Source organism: Panulirus ornatus, chromosome 35, assembly GCF_036320965.1.
Source record: "Panulirus ornatus isolate Po-2019 chromosome 35, ASM3632096v1, whole genome shotgun sequence".
NCBI lineage: Eukaryota > Metazoa > Arthropoda > Malacostraca > Decapoda > Palinuridae > Panulirus > Panulirus ornatus.
Genome location: NC_092258.1, coordinates 18,566,601 through 18,584,930, shown reverse-complemented (window position 1 = coordinate 18,584,930; position 18,330 = coordinate 18,566,601). Strand labels below are relative to the sequence as shown.

The 18,330-nt window shown below is 42.1% G+C and overlaps 1 protein-coding gene across 1 annotated transcript in view; it reads right to left on the bottom strand.

The window, feature by feature from the left end:
- The window catches only part of RIOK2 (RIO kinase 2), a 160,140-nt gene that overhangs the window by 23,383 nt on the left and 118,427 nt on the right, over positions 1-18,330 (bottom strand). The window contains exon 5 of the mRNA XM_071683128.1: positions 6,694-6,885. Coding sequence (XP_071539229.1) covers positions 6,694-6,885 — 192 coding nt within the window. The remainder of the gene's footprint in view (positions 1-6,693; positions 6,886-18,330) is intronic.

Below are 18,330 nucleotides of genomic sequence, written 5' to 3'. Positions count from 1 at the left end.
ATATATTTTTCATACTATTCGCCATTTCCCGCGATAGCGAGGTAGCGTTAAGAACAGAGGACTGGGCCTTTTTTGGAATATCCTCACCTGGCCCCCTCTGTTCCTTCTTTTGGAAAAAAAAAAAAAAAAAAAGAGAGAGGGGAGGATTTCCAGCCCCCCGCTCCCTCCCCTTTTAGTCGCCTTCTACGACACGCAGGGAATACGAGGGATGTATTCTTAATCCCCTATCCCCAGGGATATGTGTATATATATATACATATATATATATATATATATATATATATATATATATATATATATATATATATATATATATATATATATATATATATTTTTTTTTTTTTTTTTTTTTTTTATACTTTGTCGCTGTCTCCCGCGTTTGCGAGGTAGCGCAAGGAAACAGACGAAAGAAATGGCCCAACCCCCCCCCCCCCATACACATGTACATACACACGTCCAGACACGCAAATATACATACCTACACAGCTTTCCATGGTTTACCCCAGACGCTTCACATGCCTTGCTTCAATCCACTGACAGCACGTCAACCCCTGTATACCACATGACTCCAATTCACTCTATTTCTTGCCCTCCTTTCACCCTCCTGCATGTTCAGGCCCCGATCACACAAAATCTTTTTCACTCCATCTTTCCACCTCCAATTTGGTCTCCCTCTTCTCCTCGTTCCCTCCACCTCCGACACATATATCCTCTTGGTCAATCTCTCCTCACTCATTCTCTCCATGTGCCCAAACCATTTCAAAACACCCTCTTCTGCTCTCTCGACCACGCTCTTTTTATTTCCACACATCTCTCTTACCCTTACGTTACTTACTCGATCAAACCACCTCACACCACACATTGTCCTCAAACATCTCATTTCCAGCACATCCATCCTCCTGCGCACATCTCTATCCATAGCCCATATATATATATCCATATATATATATATATATTATCCCTGGGGATAGGGGTGAAAGAATACTTCCCACGCATTCCTCGCATGTCGTAGAAGGCGACTAGAGGGGACGGGAGTGGGGAGCCAGAAATCCTCCCCTCCTTGTATTTTAACTTTCTAAAAAATGGGAAACAGAAGGAGTCAAGCGGGGAGTGCTCATTCTCCTCGTAGACTCAGATTGGGGTGTTTAATGTGTGTGGATGTAACCAAGATGTGAAAAAAGGAGTGATAGGTAGTATGTTTCAGGAAAGGAACCTGGATGTTTTGGTGAGGATTTGTAGGGGTTTTCAGAAAAGAAGAGTGAATGTTGGGGTGAGGAGGGTGGTGAGAGTAAGTGAGCTTGGGAAGGAGACTTGTGTGAGGAAGTACCAGGAGAGACTGAGTACAGAATGGAAAAAGGTGAGAACAATGGAAGTAAGGGGAGTGGGGGAGGAATGGGATGTATTTAGGAAGCAGTGATGGAGTGTGCAAAAGATGCTTGTGGCATGAGAAGACTGGGAGGTGGGTTGATTAGAAAGGGTAGTGAGTGGTGGGATGAAGAAGTAAGATTATTAGTGAAAGAGAAGAGAGAGGCATTTGGACGATATTTGCAGGGAAAAAATGCAATTGAGTGGGAGATGTATAAAAGAAAGAGACAGGAGGTCAAGACAAAGGTGCAAGAGGTGAAAAAGAGGGCAAATGAGAGTTAAGGTGAGAGAGTATCATTAAATTTTAGGGAGAATAAAAAGAGGTTCTGGAAGGAGATAAATAAAGTAAGACAAGGGAGCAAATGGGAACTTCAGTGAAGGGCGCTAATGGGGAGGTGATAACAAGTAGTGGTGATGTGAGAAGATGGAGTGAGTATTTTGAAGGTTTGTTGAATGTGTTTGATGATAGAGTGGCAGATATAGGGTGTTTTGGTCGAGGTGGTGTGCAAAGTGAGAGGGTTAGGGAAAATGATTTGGTAAACAGAGAAGAGGTAGTAAAAGCTTTGCGGAAGATGAAAGCCGGAAAGGCAGCAGGTTTGGATGGTATTGCAGTGGAATTTATTAAAAAAGGGGGTGACTGTATTTGTGCCTGGTTGGTAAGGTTATTTAATGTATGTATGATTCATGGTGAGGTGCCTGAGGATTGGCAGAATGCGTGCATAGTGCCATTGTACAAAGGCAAAGGGGATAAGAGTGAGTGCTCAAATTACAGAGGTATAAGTTTGAGTATTCCTGGTAAATTATATGGGAGGGTATTGATTGAGAGGGTGAAGGCATGTACAGAGCATCAGATTGGAGAAGGGCAGTGTGGTTTCAGAAGTGGTAGAGGATGTGTGGATCAGGTGTTTGCTTTGAAGAATGTATGTGAGAAATACTTAGAAAAGCAAATGGATTTGTATGTAGCATTTATGGATCTGGAGAAGACATATGATAGAGTTTATAGAGATGCTCTGTGGAAGGTATTAAGAATATATGGTGTGGGAGGCAAGTTGTTAGAAGCAGTGAAAAGTTTTTATCGAGGATGTAAGGCATGTGTACGTGTAGGAAGAGAGGAAAGTGATTGGTTCTCAGTGAATGTAGGTTTGCGGCAGGGGTGTGTGATGTCTCCATGGTTGTTTAATTTGTTTATGGATGGGGTTGTTGGGGAGGTGAATGCAAGAGTTTTGGAAAGAGGGGCAAGTATGCAGTCTGTTGGGGATGAGAGAGCTTGGGAAGTGAGTCAGTTGTTGTTCGCTGATGATACAGCGCTGGTGGCTGATTCATGTGAGAAACTGCAGAAGCTGGTGACTGAGTTTGGTAAAGTGTGTGAAAGAAGAAAGTTAAGAGTAAATGTGAATAAGAGCAAGGTTATTAGGTACAGCAGGGTTGAGTGTCAAGTCAATTGGGAGGTAAGTTTGAATGGAGAAAAACTGTAGGAAGTAAAGTGTTTTGGATATCTGGGAGTGGATCTGGCAGCGGATGGAACCATGGAAGCGGAAGTGAATCATAGGGTGGGGGAGGGGGCGAAAATCCTGGGAGCCTTGAAGAATGTGTGGAAGTCGAGAACATTATCTCGGAAAGCAAAAATGGGTATGTTTGAAGGAATAGTGGTTCTAACAATGTTGTATGGTTGTGAGGCGTGGGCTATGGATAGAGTTGTGCGCAGGAGGGTGGATGTGCTGGAAATGAGATGTTTGAGGACAATGTGTGGTGTGAGGTGGTTTGATCGAGTAAGTAATGTAAGGGTAAGAGAGATGTGTGGAAATAAAAAGAGCGTGGTTGAGAGAGCAGAAGAGGGTGTTTTGAAATGGTTTGGGCACATGGAGAAAATGAGTGAGGAAAGATTGACAAAGAGGATATATGTGTCGGAGGTGGAGGAAACGAGGAGAAGTGGGAGACCAAATTGGAGGTGGAAAGATGGAGTGAAAAAGATTTTGAGTGATAGGGGCCTGAACATGCAGGAGGGTGAAAGGCGGGCAAGGAATAGAGTGAATTGGATCGATGTGGTATACCGGGGTGGACGTGCTGTCAATGGATTGAACCAGGGCATGTGAAGCGTCTGGGGTAAACCATGGAAAGTTCTCTGGGGCTTGGATGTGGAAAGGGAGCTGTGGTTTCGGGCATTATTACATGACAGCTAGAGACTGAGTGTGAACGAATGGGGCCTTTGTTGTCTATTCCTAGCGCTACCTCGTACACATGAGGGGGGAAGGGAATGTTATTCCATTTGTGGCAAGGTGGCGATGGGAATAAATAATGGTAGACAGTATGAATTATGTACATGTGTATATATGTATATGTCTGTGTGTGTATATATATGTGTACATTGAGACGTATAGGTATGTATATTTGCGTGTGGACGTGTATGTATATACATGTGTATGGGGGTGGGTTGGGCCATTTCTTTCGTCTATTTCCTTGCACTATCTTGCAAACGTGGGAGACAGCGACAAAGCAAAAAAAAAAAAAAAGAAAAAAAATGCATATGTATGTATACGTTGAAATGTACAGGTATGTATATGCGTGTGTGTGTGGGTGTTTATGTATATACATGTGTATGTGGGTAGGTTAAGCCATTCTTTTCGTCTGTTTCGTTGCGCTACCTCACTAATTTAGGAGATGGCGTTTAAGTGTAATGAAAAAATATACATATACATATCTTTTATCATTTTTATACATAATTGCTGTTTCCTGCATGAGCAAGGTAGTGCCAGGAAATAGACGAAAAATGGCCCTTCCACTCATATACACATGTACAAACACATATAAGTGCGAGTGTGTATGCAAGTGGATGGGTCTTTCTTTGTCTGTTTCCCGGTGGTATCTCACTAACGCAAAATTGGTCATGAAATATAATAATATAACAATATCAATACTACCTTTGAAATCCAAAGTGTGATTTGCACAAAAAGAGAGAACACCTTGAACATACAGCATCCACAATTATCAACACCTTGACAGCTACCATCAGAAACAGGATGAGATGTGCATCAGAAGTAAGTCCAAGAGTGCACTGGACAAGTACCAACAAAGTGTAGCAGACCAACCAAGTTATGGGTGCTAATGCAGGACTGAGGGCTGCAGCCTACAAGTTAGTCAACCAACGACCAAGTTCAACAACCTGAGCCCAGATGGACTGTGGGGGGTAAAGACTCCTGAATACTATACCAGGTAAACCACGTGCTAAGGATTAAATGGAGAAGGGAAGGAAGAGTGAGCTGCAGTACGTACAGCAGAATCATTAGAATAAGTGAATAGGGTTTGAGGTAGTGGGGAGGCCATTTAATGAGAGAAGAGAGTAGGCAATAGGACAGAACACAAAGGAACATCATTGTTGATATGGGGGGAAGTCATTCCATTAATGACTTCTGCAATGGAATGGCCTGAGAATACTTTGCCTCAGAAAACAAACAGAAGCAATGAAACCAAAGGAAAGGGGTTTAGATGGCTAAGACTTATGCCACACCTTGTCAAATGCTTTGGAGATGAAGGTTAAAACAAAGTTTCACCAAAATCCCTGGGACGAGGACTAGAGGTTAGTCAAATGGGAGAGATCACCAATAAACAAAGCACTGCATTCATATTAGTGATATGAAAGAGGAGAACAGGATTCTAAGTGTATGAGTAACCAAGAATTCAGGAGAATTTCAAAGAACCTGGAAACTGCAAAAGTGAAAGCAATGGGGTTATAGATGGAGGAATGGGGGCAGTCTCCTTTCTCAGGGATGAACTGTACTAAGGTATGCTTCCAAGCAGAAGGGAAAGTCTGGGATTTTAGAATGAAGTAAAATGGACAAGCAAGGACTGGTGCTAGCACAGAGGTGCACTCCCTTAGAACCCAAAAGGATATGCCATCCAAGCCACACACTTTGTCCACCTAAAGCTGGGAAAGTAAGGAGAGTATCTACATTTCTTCAGCACATAAGGTGAAATTTCATCTGGACCATAAGCCTTGTATGGATCAAAACATCAAATTTTCAGTTGATGTTTTTTCTTTATATCCCAATGTTTTCTAAAGCCTCCTGCCCAAACCCCTCTAACTCATGTTAGAACCATTGTCTTCCACTATGCAAACATTCTTGAACTTGTGTTTCAGTTCCTCAAATATCCTTACATCATTCTAAATAATATTTCCCAACAAATTCCATAACCAGGTCAAATGAACTTTAACTGGCTATCTACTCCTGGCAAACTTATGGAGAAGTTTTGCATTGTCATCTGCCAGGTCCACAATATTCTTCCCAAAATTTCTCTGTTCCTCCTTTCTTAACCTGATACACTCATTCCTTGCTCTCTTATATAGGAGTGTCTCCTATATCTCCACCACTGTATATCTCAAGGATCTCATGATTAAACTATCTTCCCTCTTTCTTAACCTTCCCTCTGTATTTGAGAGGAGAGAAGCCCATGTTCAAAGAAATTTTCACCACAATAACCTGGTTCCTGGCGATTATATTCCATTTCCCAATCACTGCTACCATAAAAATCATTAAGTTCTGTGTAACTTCCATGATTTTCTCTCTCCTCAAGTCTTGCCTCATCCTCTTTTACCTTCCTTGTTTATCACATTATCAAACCTGGCATTCCACAATCACTTTTATTCAAGACAGAGCAGCATAAATGATAATATTAATGTTCAAGCTTGTAATTGTGAAGTTAAGATCTAGGGTGAATCAGTCCCTCTCGTCATAGAAAATTTGCTGAAATACTAGCATGAGAAATTTTCCTGTGCACCATCCACTCTTTCCTCTGACAGCAGTGAAGCAAATTCCCCTTTGTGGGTATTACAAAGCTAATTTTATTTTTTGCTGTTCACTTTTCATTCCACAAGAATAAAGCTATCTGTAAGGGTACAACAGCCCTAAATATTTACAGATAAAAAAAACAGTGTGGATATTAGAGTTAAGAGATGGGGACCCAAGAGTGTATAATTCCCTTCCTGTAATGTTCCAAATGGTACTTACAAACCACCAAATCTCCTGCTGAATGGACAATCTGTGGTGCATGACCACTGAAAAAAATGCATGGATGAAAAGAACACTTTACTGACCAAAACAAACAAGATAATCAAATCTTTAAAAATCAGAATCAATAAACAGATAATTCATGACATGATTTACACTTAAATGAAGGTATCACTAGAAAGTTTTATGCAATGTAAAAATCATTAAACACAAAATCTAACCATTATTTGCTTCATAAAAAAATTATTTACTTATATTCTGGCACTTAAACAACACAGAATCTAACCATTATTTGCTTCATAAAACAACATATTATTTTACTCACATTCTGGCATTTTCATGAGCTGTAGAAACCATCTGGGGGAAATCTATGACTACTGGCTTATCAGAATCATCAAGCATTATATTGAATTCATTGAAGTCACCATGTATCACACCATGATTAGCAAACTTGATAATCAGATCCATGAGGTCACTGTACAGTTGAGGTGCATCTTTCACACTATGTACATTACACCTATAAAGACAGCATAATATGCACCATGTTAAAATCTACAAAAATTTTACATTTTATGCAATGTGGAACTCATTCGCTAAGCACCATATTATCAAGTAACAACCCTAAGACCCCTTTTAAGGGGCTCCTGAAGCTTTGGGCCTTCACTCCACAAAGGAACACAAAAATGGACACTTATGGAATGGAAAGTCCCTTCATGATACTATGTTCCTTTTCATCCACTGATGATAAAACCTTGCTGAAGCAACTGAATAATCACTCATTGGCAGCTAGAGACTGAGTGTGAATGACTGTGGCCATTTTTTGTCTGTTTTCATGTAAAATGCTATCTGCTGACTATGTGAGATTATGGGAAATGACCAGTGGAGACCCCATTGCTCACCAACATGAAATGAAGGGTATTTGATTGCATAGTATTCGAATAATCATTTCCCTTTTTGGGGTGATCATAACCGAGCAGTACTGCTCCTGCCTACTATGCAGGGGTCCTGGGTTCGATCCTGGCTCTTGGAGGTTGGTATTATATTTGGTTTTTTATTTTCTTTTCTTTTTTTTTAACATAATCGCTATTTCCCGCATCAGCAAGGTAGCGCAAGGAAACAGACGAAGAATGGCCCAACCACCCACATATATATATATATTTTTTTTTTCATACTATTCGCCATTTCCCACGTCAGTGAGGTAGTGTTAAGAACAAAGGACTGGACCTTTGAGGGAATATCCTTACCTGGCCCCCTTCTCTGCTCCTTCTTTTGGAAAATTAAAAAAAAAAGAGGGGAGGATTTCCAGCCACCCGCTCCCTCCCCTTTTAGTCGCCTTCTACGACACCCAGGGAATACGTGGGAAGCATTCTTTCTCCCCTATGCTTTGTCACTGTCTCACGCATTAGCAAGGTAGCGCAAGGAAACAGACGAAAGAATGGCCCAACCCACCCACATACACATATATATACATACACGTCCACACACGCAAATATACATACCTATACATCTCAATGTACACATATATATACACACACAGACATATACATATATATACATGTACATAATTCATACTATCTACCTTTATTTATTCCCATCACCACCCTGCCACACATGGAATAACAACTCCCTCACCTCTCATGTGTGCGAGGTAGCGCTAGGAAAAGACAACAAAGGCCCCATTCGTTCACACTCACTCTCTAGCTGCCAGTTAATAATGCACCAAAACCACAGCTCCCTTTCCACATCCAGGCCCCAGAGAACTTTCATGGTTTACCCCAGACGCTTCACATGCCCTGGTTCAATCCATAGACAGCACGTCGACCCCGGTATAGTACATCGTTCCAATTCACTCTATTCCTTCCACGCCTTCCACCCTCCTGCATGTTCAGGCCCCGATCACTCAAAATCTTTTTCACTCCATCTTTCCACCTCCAATTCAGTCTCCCACTTCTCCTCGTTCCCTCCACCTCTGACACATAAATCCTCTTTGTCAATCTTTCCTCACTCATTCTCTCCATGTGACCAAACCACTTCAAAACACCCTCTTCTGCTCTCTCAACCTCACTCTTTTTATTACCACACATCTCTCTTACCCTTACATTACTTACTCAATCAAACCACCTCACACCACATATTGTCCTCAAACATCTCATTTCCAGCACATCCGCCCTCCTCCGCACAACTCTACCCATAACCCACGCCTCGCAACCATACAACAATATTGGAACCACTATTCCTTCAAACACACCCATTTTTGCTTTCCGAGATTATGTTCTCGACTTCCACACATTCTTCAAGGCTCCCAGAATTTTCACCCCCTCCCCCACCCTATGATTCATTTCCGCTTCCATGGTTCCATCCGCTGCCAGAACCTCAAACCTACTGCACCTAATAACCTTGCTCTTTTTCACATTTACTCTCAACTTTCTTCTTTAACACACTTTACCAAACTCAGTCACCAGCTTCTGCAGTTTCTCACATGAATCAGCCACCAGCACTGTATCATCAGCGAACAACAACTGACTCTCTTCCCAAGCTCTCTCATCCACAACAGACTTCATACTTGCCCCTCTTTCCAAAACTCTTGCATTCACCTCCCCAACAACCCCATCCATAAACAAATTAAACAACCATGGAGACATTACACACCCCTGCCGCAAACCTACATTCACTGAGAACCAATCACTTTCCTCTCTTCCTACACGTACACATGCCTTACATCCGCGATAAAAACTTTTCACTGCTTCTAACAACTTGCCTCCCACACCATATATTCTTAATACCTTCCACAGAGCATCTCTATCAACTATTTCATATGCCTTCTCCAGATCCATAAATGCTACATACAAAGCCATTTGCTTTTCTAGGTATTTCTCACATACATTCTTCAAAGCAAACACCTGATCCACACATCCTCTACCACTTCTGAAACCACACTGCTCTTCCCCAATCTGATGCTCTGTACATGCCTTCACCCTCTCAATCAATACCCTCCCATATAATTTACCAGGAATACTCAACAAGCTTATACCTCTGTAATTTGAGCACTCACTCTTATCCCCTTTGCCTTTGTACAATGGCACTATGCACGCATTCCGCCAATCCTCAGGCACCTCACCATGAGTCATACATACATTAAATAACCTTATCAACCAGGCAACAATACAGTCACCCCCTTTTTTAATACATTCCACTGCAATACCATCCAAACCTGCTGCCTTACTGGCTTTCATCTTCCGCAAAGCTTTTACTACCTCTTCTCTGTTTACCAAATCATTTTCCCTAACCTTCTCACTTTGCACACCACCTCGACCAAAACACCCTATATCTGCCACTCTATCATCAAACACATTCAACAAACCTTCAAAATACTCACTCCATCTCCTTCTCACATCACCACTACTTGTTATCACTTCCTCATTAGCCCCCTTCACTGAAGTTCCCATTTGCTCCTTTGTCTTACGCACTTTATTTACCTCCTTCCAAAACATCTTTTTATTCTCCCTAAAATCTAATGATACTCTCTCACCTTAACTCTCATTTGCCCTCTTTTTCACCTCTTGCACCTTTCTCTTGACCTCCTCCCTCTTTCTTTTATACATCTCCCACTCATTTGCATTTTTTTCCTGCAAAAATCGTCCAAATGCCTCTCTCTTCTCTTTCACTTATGATCTTACTTCTTCGTCCCACCACTCACTACCCTTTCTAATCAACCCACCTCCCATGCTACTCATGCCACAAGCATCTTTTGTGCAAGCCACCACTGCTTCCCTAAATACATCCCATTCCTCCCCCACTCCCTTACATCCTTTGTTCTCACCTTTTTCCATTCTGTACTCAGTCTCTCCTAGTACTTCCTCACAAGTCTCCTTCCCAAGCTCACTTACTCTCACCACTCTCTTCACCCCGACATTCTCTCTTCCTTTCTGAAAACCCCTACAAATCTTCACCTTAGCCTCCACAAGATAATGATCAGACATCCCTCCAGTTGCATCTCTCAGCACATTAACATCCAAAAGTCTCTCTTTCGCGCGCCTATCAATTAACACATAATCCAATAACGCTCTCTGGCCATCTCTCCTACTTACATACGTATACTTATGTATATCTCGCTTTTTAAATCAGGTATTCCCAATCACCAGTCCTTTTTCAGCACATAAATCTACAAGCTCTTCACCATTTCCATTTACAACACTGAACACCCCATGTATACTAATTACTCCCTCAACTGCCACATTACTCACCTTTGCATTCAAATCACCCACCACTATAACCCAGTCTTGTGCATCAAAACCACTAACACACTCATTCAGCTGCTCCCAAAACACTTGCCTCTCAAGATGTTTCTTCTCATACCCAGGTGCATATGCACCAATAATCACCCATCTCTCTCCATCAACTTTCAGTTTTACCCATATTAATCTAGAATTTCCTTTCTTACACTCTATCACATACTCCCACAACTCCTGTTTCAGGAGTAGAGCTACTCCTTCCCTTGCTCTTGTCCTCTCACTAACCCCTGACTTTACTCCCAAGACATTCCCAAACCACTCTTCCCCTTTACCCTTGAGCTTCGTTTCACCCAGAGGCAAAACATCCAGGTTCCTTTCCTCAAACATACTACCTATCTCTCCTTTTTTCACATCTTGGTTACATCCACACACATTTAGACACCCTAATCTGAGCCTTCAAGGAGAATGAGCACTTGCCACGTGACTCCTTCTTCTGTTTCCCCTTTTAGAAAGTTAAAATACAAGGAGGGGAGGGTTTCTGGCCCCCCGCTCCCGTTCCCTTTAGTTGCCTTCTACGACACATGAGGAATGCGTGGGAAGTATTCTTTCTCCCCTATCCCATATATATACATGTTATCACCTCCCCATTTGCCCCCTTCACTGAAGTTCCCATTTGTTCCCTTGTCTTATGCACTTTATTTACCTCTTTCCAAAACATCTTTTTATACTCCCTAATATTTAATGATACTCTCTCACCCCAACTCTCATTTGCCCTCTTTTTTGCCTCTTGCACCTTTCTCTTGACCTCCTCCCTCTTTCTTTTATACATCTCTCACTCATTTGCATTATTTCCCTGCAAAAATCGTCCAAATGCCTCTCTCTTCTCTTTCACTAATAATCTTACTTCTTCATCCCACCACTCATTACCCTTTCTAATCAACCCACCTCCCACGCTTCTCATGCCACAAGCATCTCGTGCGCAAGCCATCACTGCTTCCCTAAATACATCCCATTCCTCCCCCACTCCCCTTACCTCCTTTGTTCTCAACTTTTTCCATTCTGTACTCAGTCTCTCTTGGTACTTCCTCACAAGTCTCCTTCCCAAGCTCACTTACTCTCACCACTCTCTTCTGAAAACCTCTACAAATCTTCACCTTCGCCTCCACAAGACAATGATCAGACATCCCTACAGTGGCACCTCTCAGTACATTAATATCCAAAAGTCTCTCTTTCGCGCGCCTATCAATTAACACGTAATCCAATAATGCTCTCTGGCCATCTCTCAAACTTACATATGTATACTTATGTATATCTCTCTTTTTAAACCAGGTATTCCCAATCACCAGTCCTTTTTCAGCACATAAATCTACAAGCTCTTCACCATTTCCATTTACAACACTGAACACCCCATGTATACCAATTATTCCCTCAACTGCCATATTACTCACCTTTGCATTCAAATCACCCACCACTATAACACGGCCTTCTGCATCAAAACCACTAACACTCATTCAGCTGCTCCCAAAACACTTACCTCTCAAGATCTTTCTTCTCATGCCCAGGTGCATATGCACCAATAATCACCCATCTCTCTCCATCAACTTTCAGTTTTACCCATATTAATCTAGAATTTCCTTTCTTACACTCTATCACATACTCCCACCACTCCTATTTCAGGAGTAGTGCTACTCCTTCCCTTGCTCCTGTCCTCTCACTAACCCCTGACTTTACTCCCAAGACATTCCCAAACCACTTTTCCCCTTTACCCTTGAGCTTTGTTTCACTCAGAGGCAAAACATCCAGGTTCCTTTCCTCAAACATACTACCTATCTCTCCTTTTTTCTCATCTTGGTTACATCCACACACATTTAGACACCCTAATCTGAGCCTTTAAGGAGAATGAGCACTCGCTGCGTGACTCCTTCTTCTGTTTCCCCTTTTAGAAAGTTAAAATACAAGGAGAGGAGGGTTTCTGGCCCCCCGCTCCCGTCCCCTTTAGTCACCTAATACGACACGTGAGGAATGCGTGGGAAGTACTCTTTCTCCCCTATATATACTTGTTATCACCTCCCCATTTGCCCCCTTCACTGAAGTTCCCATTTCTTCCCTTGTCTTACGCACTTTATTTACCTCCTTCCAAAACGTCTTTTTATTCTCCCTAATATTTAATGATACTCTCTCACCCCAACTCTCATTTGCCCTCTTTTTCACCTCTTGCACCTTTCTCTTGACCTCCTGCCTCTTTCTATTATACATCTCCCACTCATTTGCATTATTTCCCTGCAAAAATTGTCCAAATGCCTCTCTCTTCTCTTTCACTAATAATCTTACTTCTTCATCCCAACACTCATTACCCTTTCTAATCTGCCCACCTCCCACGCTTCTCATGCCACAAGCATCTTTTGCGCAAGCCATCACTGCTTCCCTAAATACATCCCATTCCTCCCCCACTCCCCTTACCTCCTTTGTTCTCACCTTTTTTCATTCTGTACTCAGTCTCTCCTGATACTTCCTCACAAGTCTCCTTCCCAAGCTCACTTACTCTCACCACTCTCTTCACCCCGACATTCTCTCTTCCTTTCTGAAAACCTCTACAAATCTTCACCTTCGCCTCCAAAAGATAATGATCAGACATCCCTACAGTGGCACCTCTCAGTACATTAACATCCAAAAGTCTCTCTTTCGCGCGCCTATCAATTAACACGTAATCCAATAAAGCTCTCTGCCCATCTCTCCTACTTACATATGTATACTTATGTATATCTCTCTTTTTAAACCATGTATTCCCAATCACCAGTCCTTTTTCAGCACACAAATCTACAAGCTCTTCACCATTTCCATTTATAACACAGAACACCCCATGTATACCAATTATTCCTCAACTGCCAACTGAATTGGAACGATGTGGTATAACGGGATGGACGTGCTGTCAATGGATTGAACCAGGGCATGTGAAGCGTCTGGGGTAAACCATGAAAGTTCTGTGGGGCCTGGATGTGGAAAGGGAGCTGTGGTTTTGGTGCATAATTACATGACAGCTAGAGAGTGAGTGTGAACGAATGGGGCCTTTGTTATCTTTTCCTAGCACTACCTCACACACAGGAGGGGGTTGTTATTCCATGTATGGCGAGGTGGCGATGGGAATAAATAAAGGCAGACAGTATGAAGTATGTACATGTGTATATATGTATATGTCTGTATGTGTATATATATGCGTACATTGAGATGTATAGGTATGTATATATGCGTGTGTGGACGTGTATGTATATACATGTTTATGTGGGTTGGTTGGGCCATTCTTTCGTCTGTTTCCTTGCACTACCTTGCTAACGCGTGAGACAGCGACAAAGCAAAATAATTAAGACAAGGGAACAAATGGGAACTTCAGTGAAGGGGGCTAATGGAGAGGTGATAACAAGTAGTGGTGATGTGAGAAGGAGATGGAGAGAGTATTTTGAGGGTTTGTTGAATGTGTTTGATGATAGAGTGGCAGATATAGGGTGTTTTGGCTGAGGTGGTGTGCAAAGTGAGAGGGCTTGGGAGAATGATTTGGAAAACAGAGAAGAGGTAGTAAAAGCTTTGCGGAGGATGAAAGCCGGCAAGGCAGCGGGTTTGGATGGTATTGCAGAGGAATTTATTAAAAAAGGGGGTGACTGTATTGTTGACTGGTTGGTAAGTTTATTTATGTAAGTGTGACTCACAGTGAGGTGCCTGAGGATTGGCGGAATGCTTGCATAGTGCCACTGTACAAAGGCAAAGGGGATAAAAGGGAGTGCTCAAATTACAGAGGTATAAGTTTGTTGAGTATTCCTGGGAAATTATATGGGAGGGTATTGATTGAGAGGGTCAAGGAACATACAGAGCATCAGATTGGGGAAGAGCAGTGTGGTTTCAGAAGTGGTAGAGGATGTGTGGATCAGGTGTTTGCTTTGAAAAATGTATGTGAGAAATATTAAGAAAAGCAAATGGATTTTTATGTAGCATATATGGATCTGGAGAAGGTATATGATAGATTTGATAGAGATGCTCTGTGGAAGGTATTAAGAATATATGGTGTGGGTGTTCTCAGTGAATGTAGGTTTGCGGCAGGGGTGTGTGATGTCTCCATGGTTGTTTAATTTGTTTATGGTTGGGGTTGGTAGGGAGGTGAATGCAAGAGTTTTGGAAAAAGGAACAAGTATGCAGCCTGTTGTGGATGAGAGAGTTTGGGAAGTGAGTCAGCTGTTGTTCGCTGATGATACAGAACTGGTGGCTGATTCATGTGAGAAACTGCAGAAGCTGGTGACTGAGTTTGGTAAAGTGTGTAAAAGAAGAGAGCTAAGAGTAAATGTGAATAAGAGCAAGGTTATTAGGTACAATAGGCTTGAGGGTCAAGTCAATTGGGAGGTAAGTTTGAATGGAGAAAAACTGGAGGAAGTTAAGTGTTTTAGATATCTGGGAGTGGATTTGGCAGCAGATGGAACCATGGAAGCGGAAGTAAATCATAGGGTGGGGGAGGGGGCATAAATTTTGGGAGCGTTGAAGAATGTGTGGAAGTCGAGAACATTATCTCGGAAAGCAAAAATGGCTATGTTTGAGGGAATAGTTGTTCCAACAATGTTATATGGTTGCGAAGTGTGGGCTATGGATATAGTTGTGCGGAGGAAGGTGGATGTTCTGGAAATGAGATGTTTGAGGACAATACGTGGTGTGAGGTGGTTTGATTGAGTAAGTAATATTAAAGTACGAGAGATGTGTGGTAATAAAAAGAGTGTGGTTGAGAGAGCAGAAGAGGGTGTTTTGAAATGGTTTGGTCACATGGAGAGAATGAATGAGGAAAGATTGACCAAGAGGATATATGTGTCAGAGGTGGAGGGAACAAGAAGTGGAAGACCAAATTGGAGGTGGAAAGATGGAGTGAAAAAGATTTTGAGTGATCGGGGCCTGAACATACAGGAGGGTGAAAGGTGTGCAAGAAATAGAGTGAACTGGAACGATGTGGTATACCGGGGTCGACATGCTGTCAATGGATTGAACCAGGGCATGTGAAGCATCTGGGGTAAACCATGGAAAGTGTTGTGGGGTCTGGATATGGAAAGGGAGCTGTGGTTTCAGTGCATTATATATGACAGCTAGAGACTGAGTGTGAACAAATGTGGTCTTAATGTCTTTTATTAGCGCTACCTCACGCACATGTGGGGGAGGGGGTTGTTATTTCATGTGTGGCAGGGTGGCGATGGGAATGATTAAGGGCAGACAGCATGAATAATGTACATGTGTATATATGTATATGTCTGTGTGTGTATATATATGTATACGTTGAGATGTATAAGTATGTATATGTGCGTGTGTGGACGTGTATGTACATACATGTGTATGTGGGTGGGTTGGGCATTCTTTCGTCTGTTTCCTTGCACTACCTCATAAACACGGGAGACAGCGACAATACACACACTTCTGCTCCCTCCACCACACTTTTTATTACCACATATTTCTCTTACCCTTTCATTTCTTACTCAATCAATCTAACTCACACCACATATTGTCCTTAAACATTTCATTTCCAACACATCCTCCTTCCTACGCACATCCCTATCTATAGCCCATGCCTCGTAACCATAGAACATTGTTGGAACCACTATTCCTTCAAACCTACCCATTTTTGCTCTCCGAGATAATGTTCTCGCCTTCCACACATTCTTCAACACTCCCAGAACCTTTGCGCCCTCCCCCACCCTGTGACTCACTTCCGCTTCCATGGTTCCATCTGCTGCTAAATCCACTCCCAGATATCTAAAACACTTCACTTCCTCCAGTTTTTCTCCATTCAATCTCATCTCCCAAATAACTTGCCCTCAACCCTACTGAACCTAATAAGCTTACTCTTATTCACATTCAGTCTCAACTTTCTCCTTTCACACACTTTTCCAAACTGTCACCAAATTCTGTAGTTTCTTCCTCGAATCAGCCACCAGACTACATCATCAGTGAACAACAACTGATGCTTTCCAGGGCCCCTCATTCCCAACAGACTGCATACTTATCCCTCTCTCCAGAACTCTTGCATTTACCTCCCAAACCACTCCATCCATAAACAAACTAAACAATCATGGGGACATCATGCACCGCTACTGCAAACCAACATTCACTGGAAACCAATCACTCCTCTCTTCCTGATCTTACACATGCCTTACAACCATGATAAAAACTTTTCACTGCCTCTAGCAGCTTACCTCACTACCATATACTCTTAAGACATTCCACAAAGCATCATTATCAACCCTATCATATGCCTTCTCTAGATCTATGGATGCTACATACAAGTCCATCCAATTTTCAAAGTATTTCTCAAACACATCCTTCAAAGCATTCACCTGGTCCACACAGCCTCTACCACTTCTGAAACCACATTGCTCCTCCCCAATATGATGCTCTGTACATGCCTTCACCCTCTCAATCAATACCATCCCATACAATCTTCCTTGAATACTCAACACACATATGGATCTTAGTTTGAACACTCACTTTTATCCCCTTTGCCTTTGTACAATGGCATTATGCATGCATTCTGCCAATCCTCAGGCACTTCACCATGATCCATACATACACTAAATATCCTTACCAACCAATCAACAACACAGTCATCCACCTTCTTAAGAAATTCAACTGCAATGCCATCCAAACCCATAGCCTTGCCAGAATTCATCTTCCACAAAGCTTTCACTACCTCTTCTCTCTTAATCAAACCATTCTCCCTGACCCACTCACTGCACACACTACCCTAACCAAAACACCCTACATCTCCCACTCTATAATCAAACACATTCAACAAACCTTTGAAATACTCACTTCATCACAACCTTTTATTACCTCCCCTGTTGCCCCCTTCACCAATGTTCCCATTTGCTCTCTTGTCATATGCACATTAATCACCTCCTTCCAAAACATCTTTTTACTCTCCCTAAAGTTTAATGATATTCTCTCACCCCACCTCTCATTTGCCCTCTTTTTCAACCCTTGCACCTTTCTCTTGACATCCTGCCACTTTCTTTCATACACCAGTCATTGCACTCCTTCCTTATAAGTATCATCCAAACGCCTCTCATTTCCCTTTCACTAACAACTTCACTTCTTCATCCCACCACTCACTACCCTTTCTAATCTGCCCACCTCACACCTTTCTCATGCCACATGCATCTTTTGCACATGCCATCACTGCTTCCATAAATACATCCCATTCCTCACCCACTCCCCTCACGTCATTTGCTCTCACCTTTTGTCATTGGACACTCAATCTCTCCTGGTACTTCCTCACACAAATCTCCTTTCTACACTCACTTACTCTCAGAACTCTCTTCTCCCCAACAACTTCTCTTCTTTTTTTGGAAACCTCTACAAATCTTCATCTTTGCCTCCACAAGAAAGTGATCAGACATAACTCCAGCTGCCCCTCTCAGCACATTAACACCCAAAAGTCTCTCTTTTACACGCATATTCATTATCATGTAATCCAAGAATGCCCTTTGACCATCTCTCCTGCTCATGTACGTAAACTTACATATATATACTTTTTTTTTGTCAAACTATTCACCATTTCCCGCATTAGCAAGGTAGTGGTAAGAACAGAGGACTGAGAATTTAAGGGAATATCCTAGCTTGGATATATTTATTTTAATTTCAATTATCCTTGGGAATAGGAGAGAAAGAATACTTCCCACATATTCCGTGCTTGTCGTAGAAGGTGACTAAAA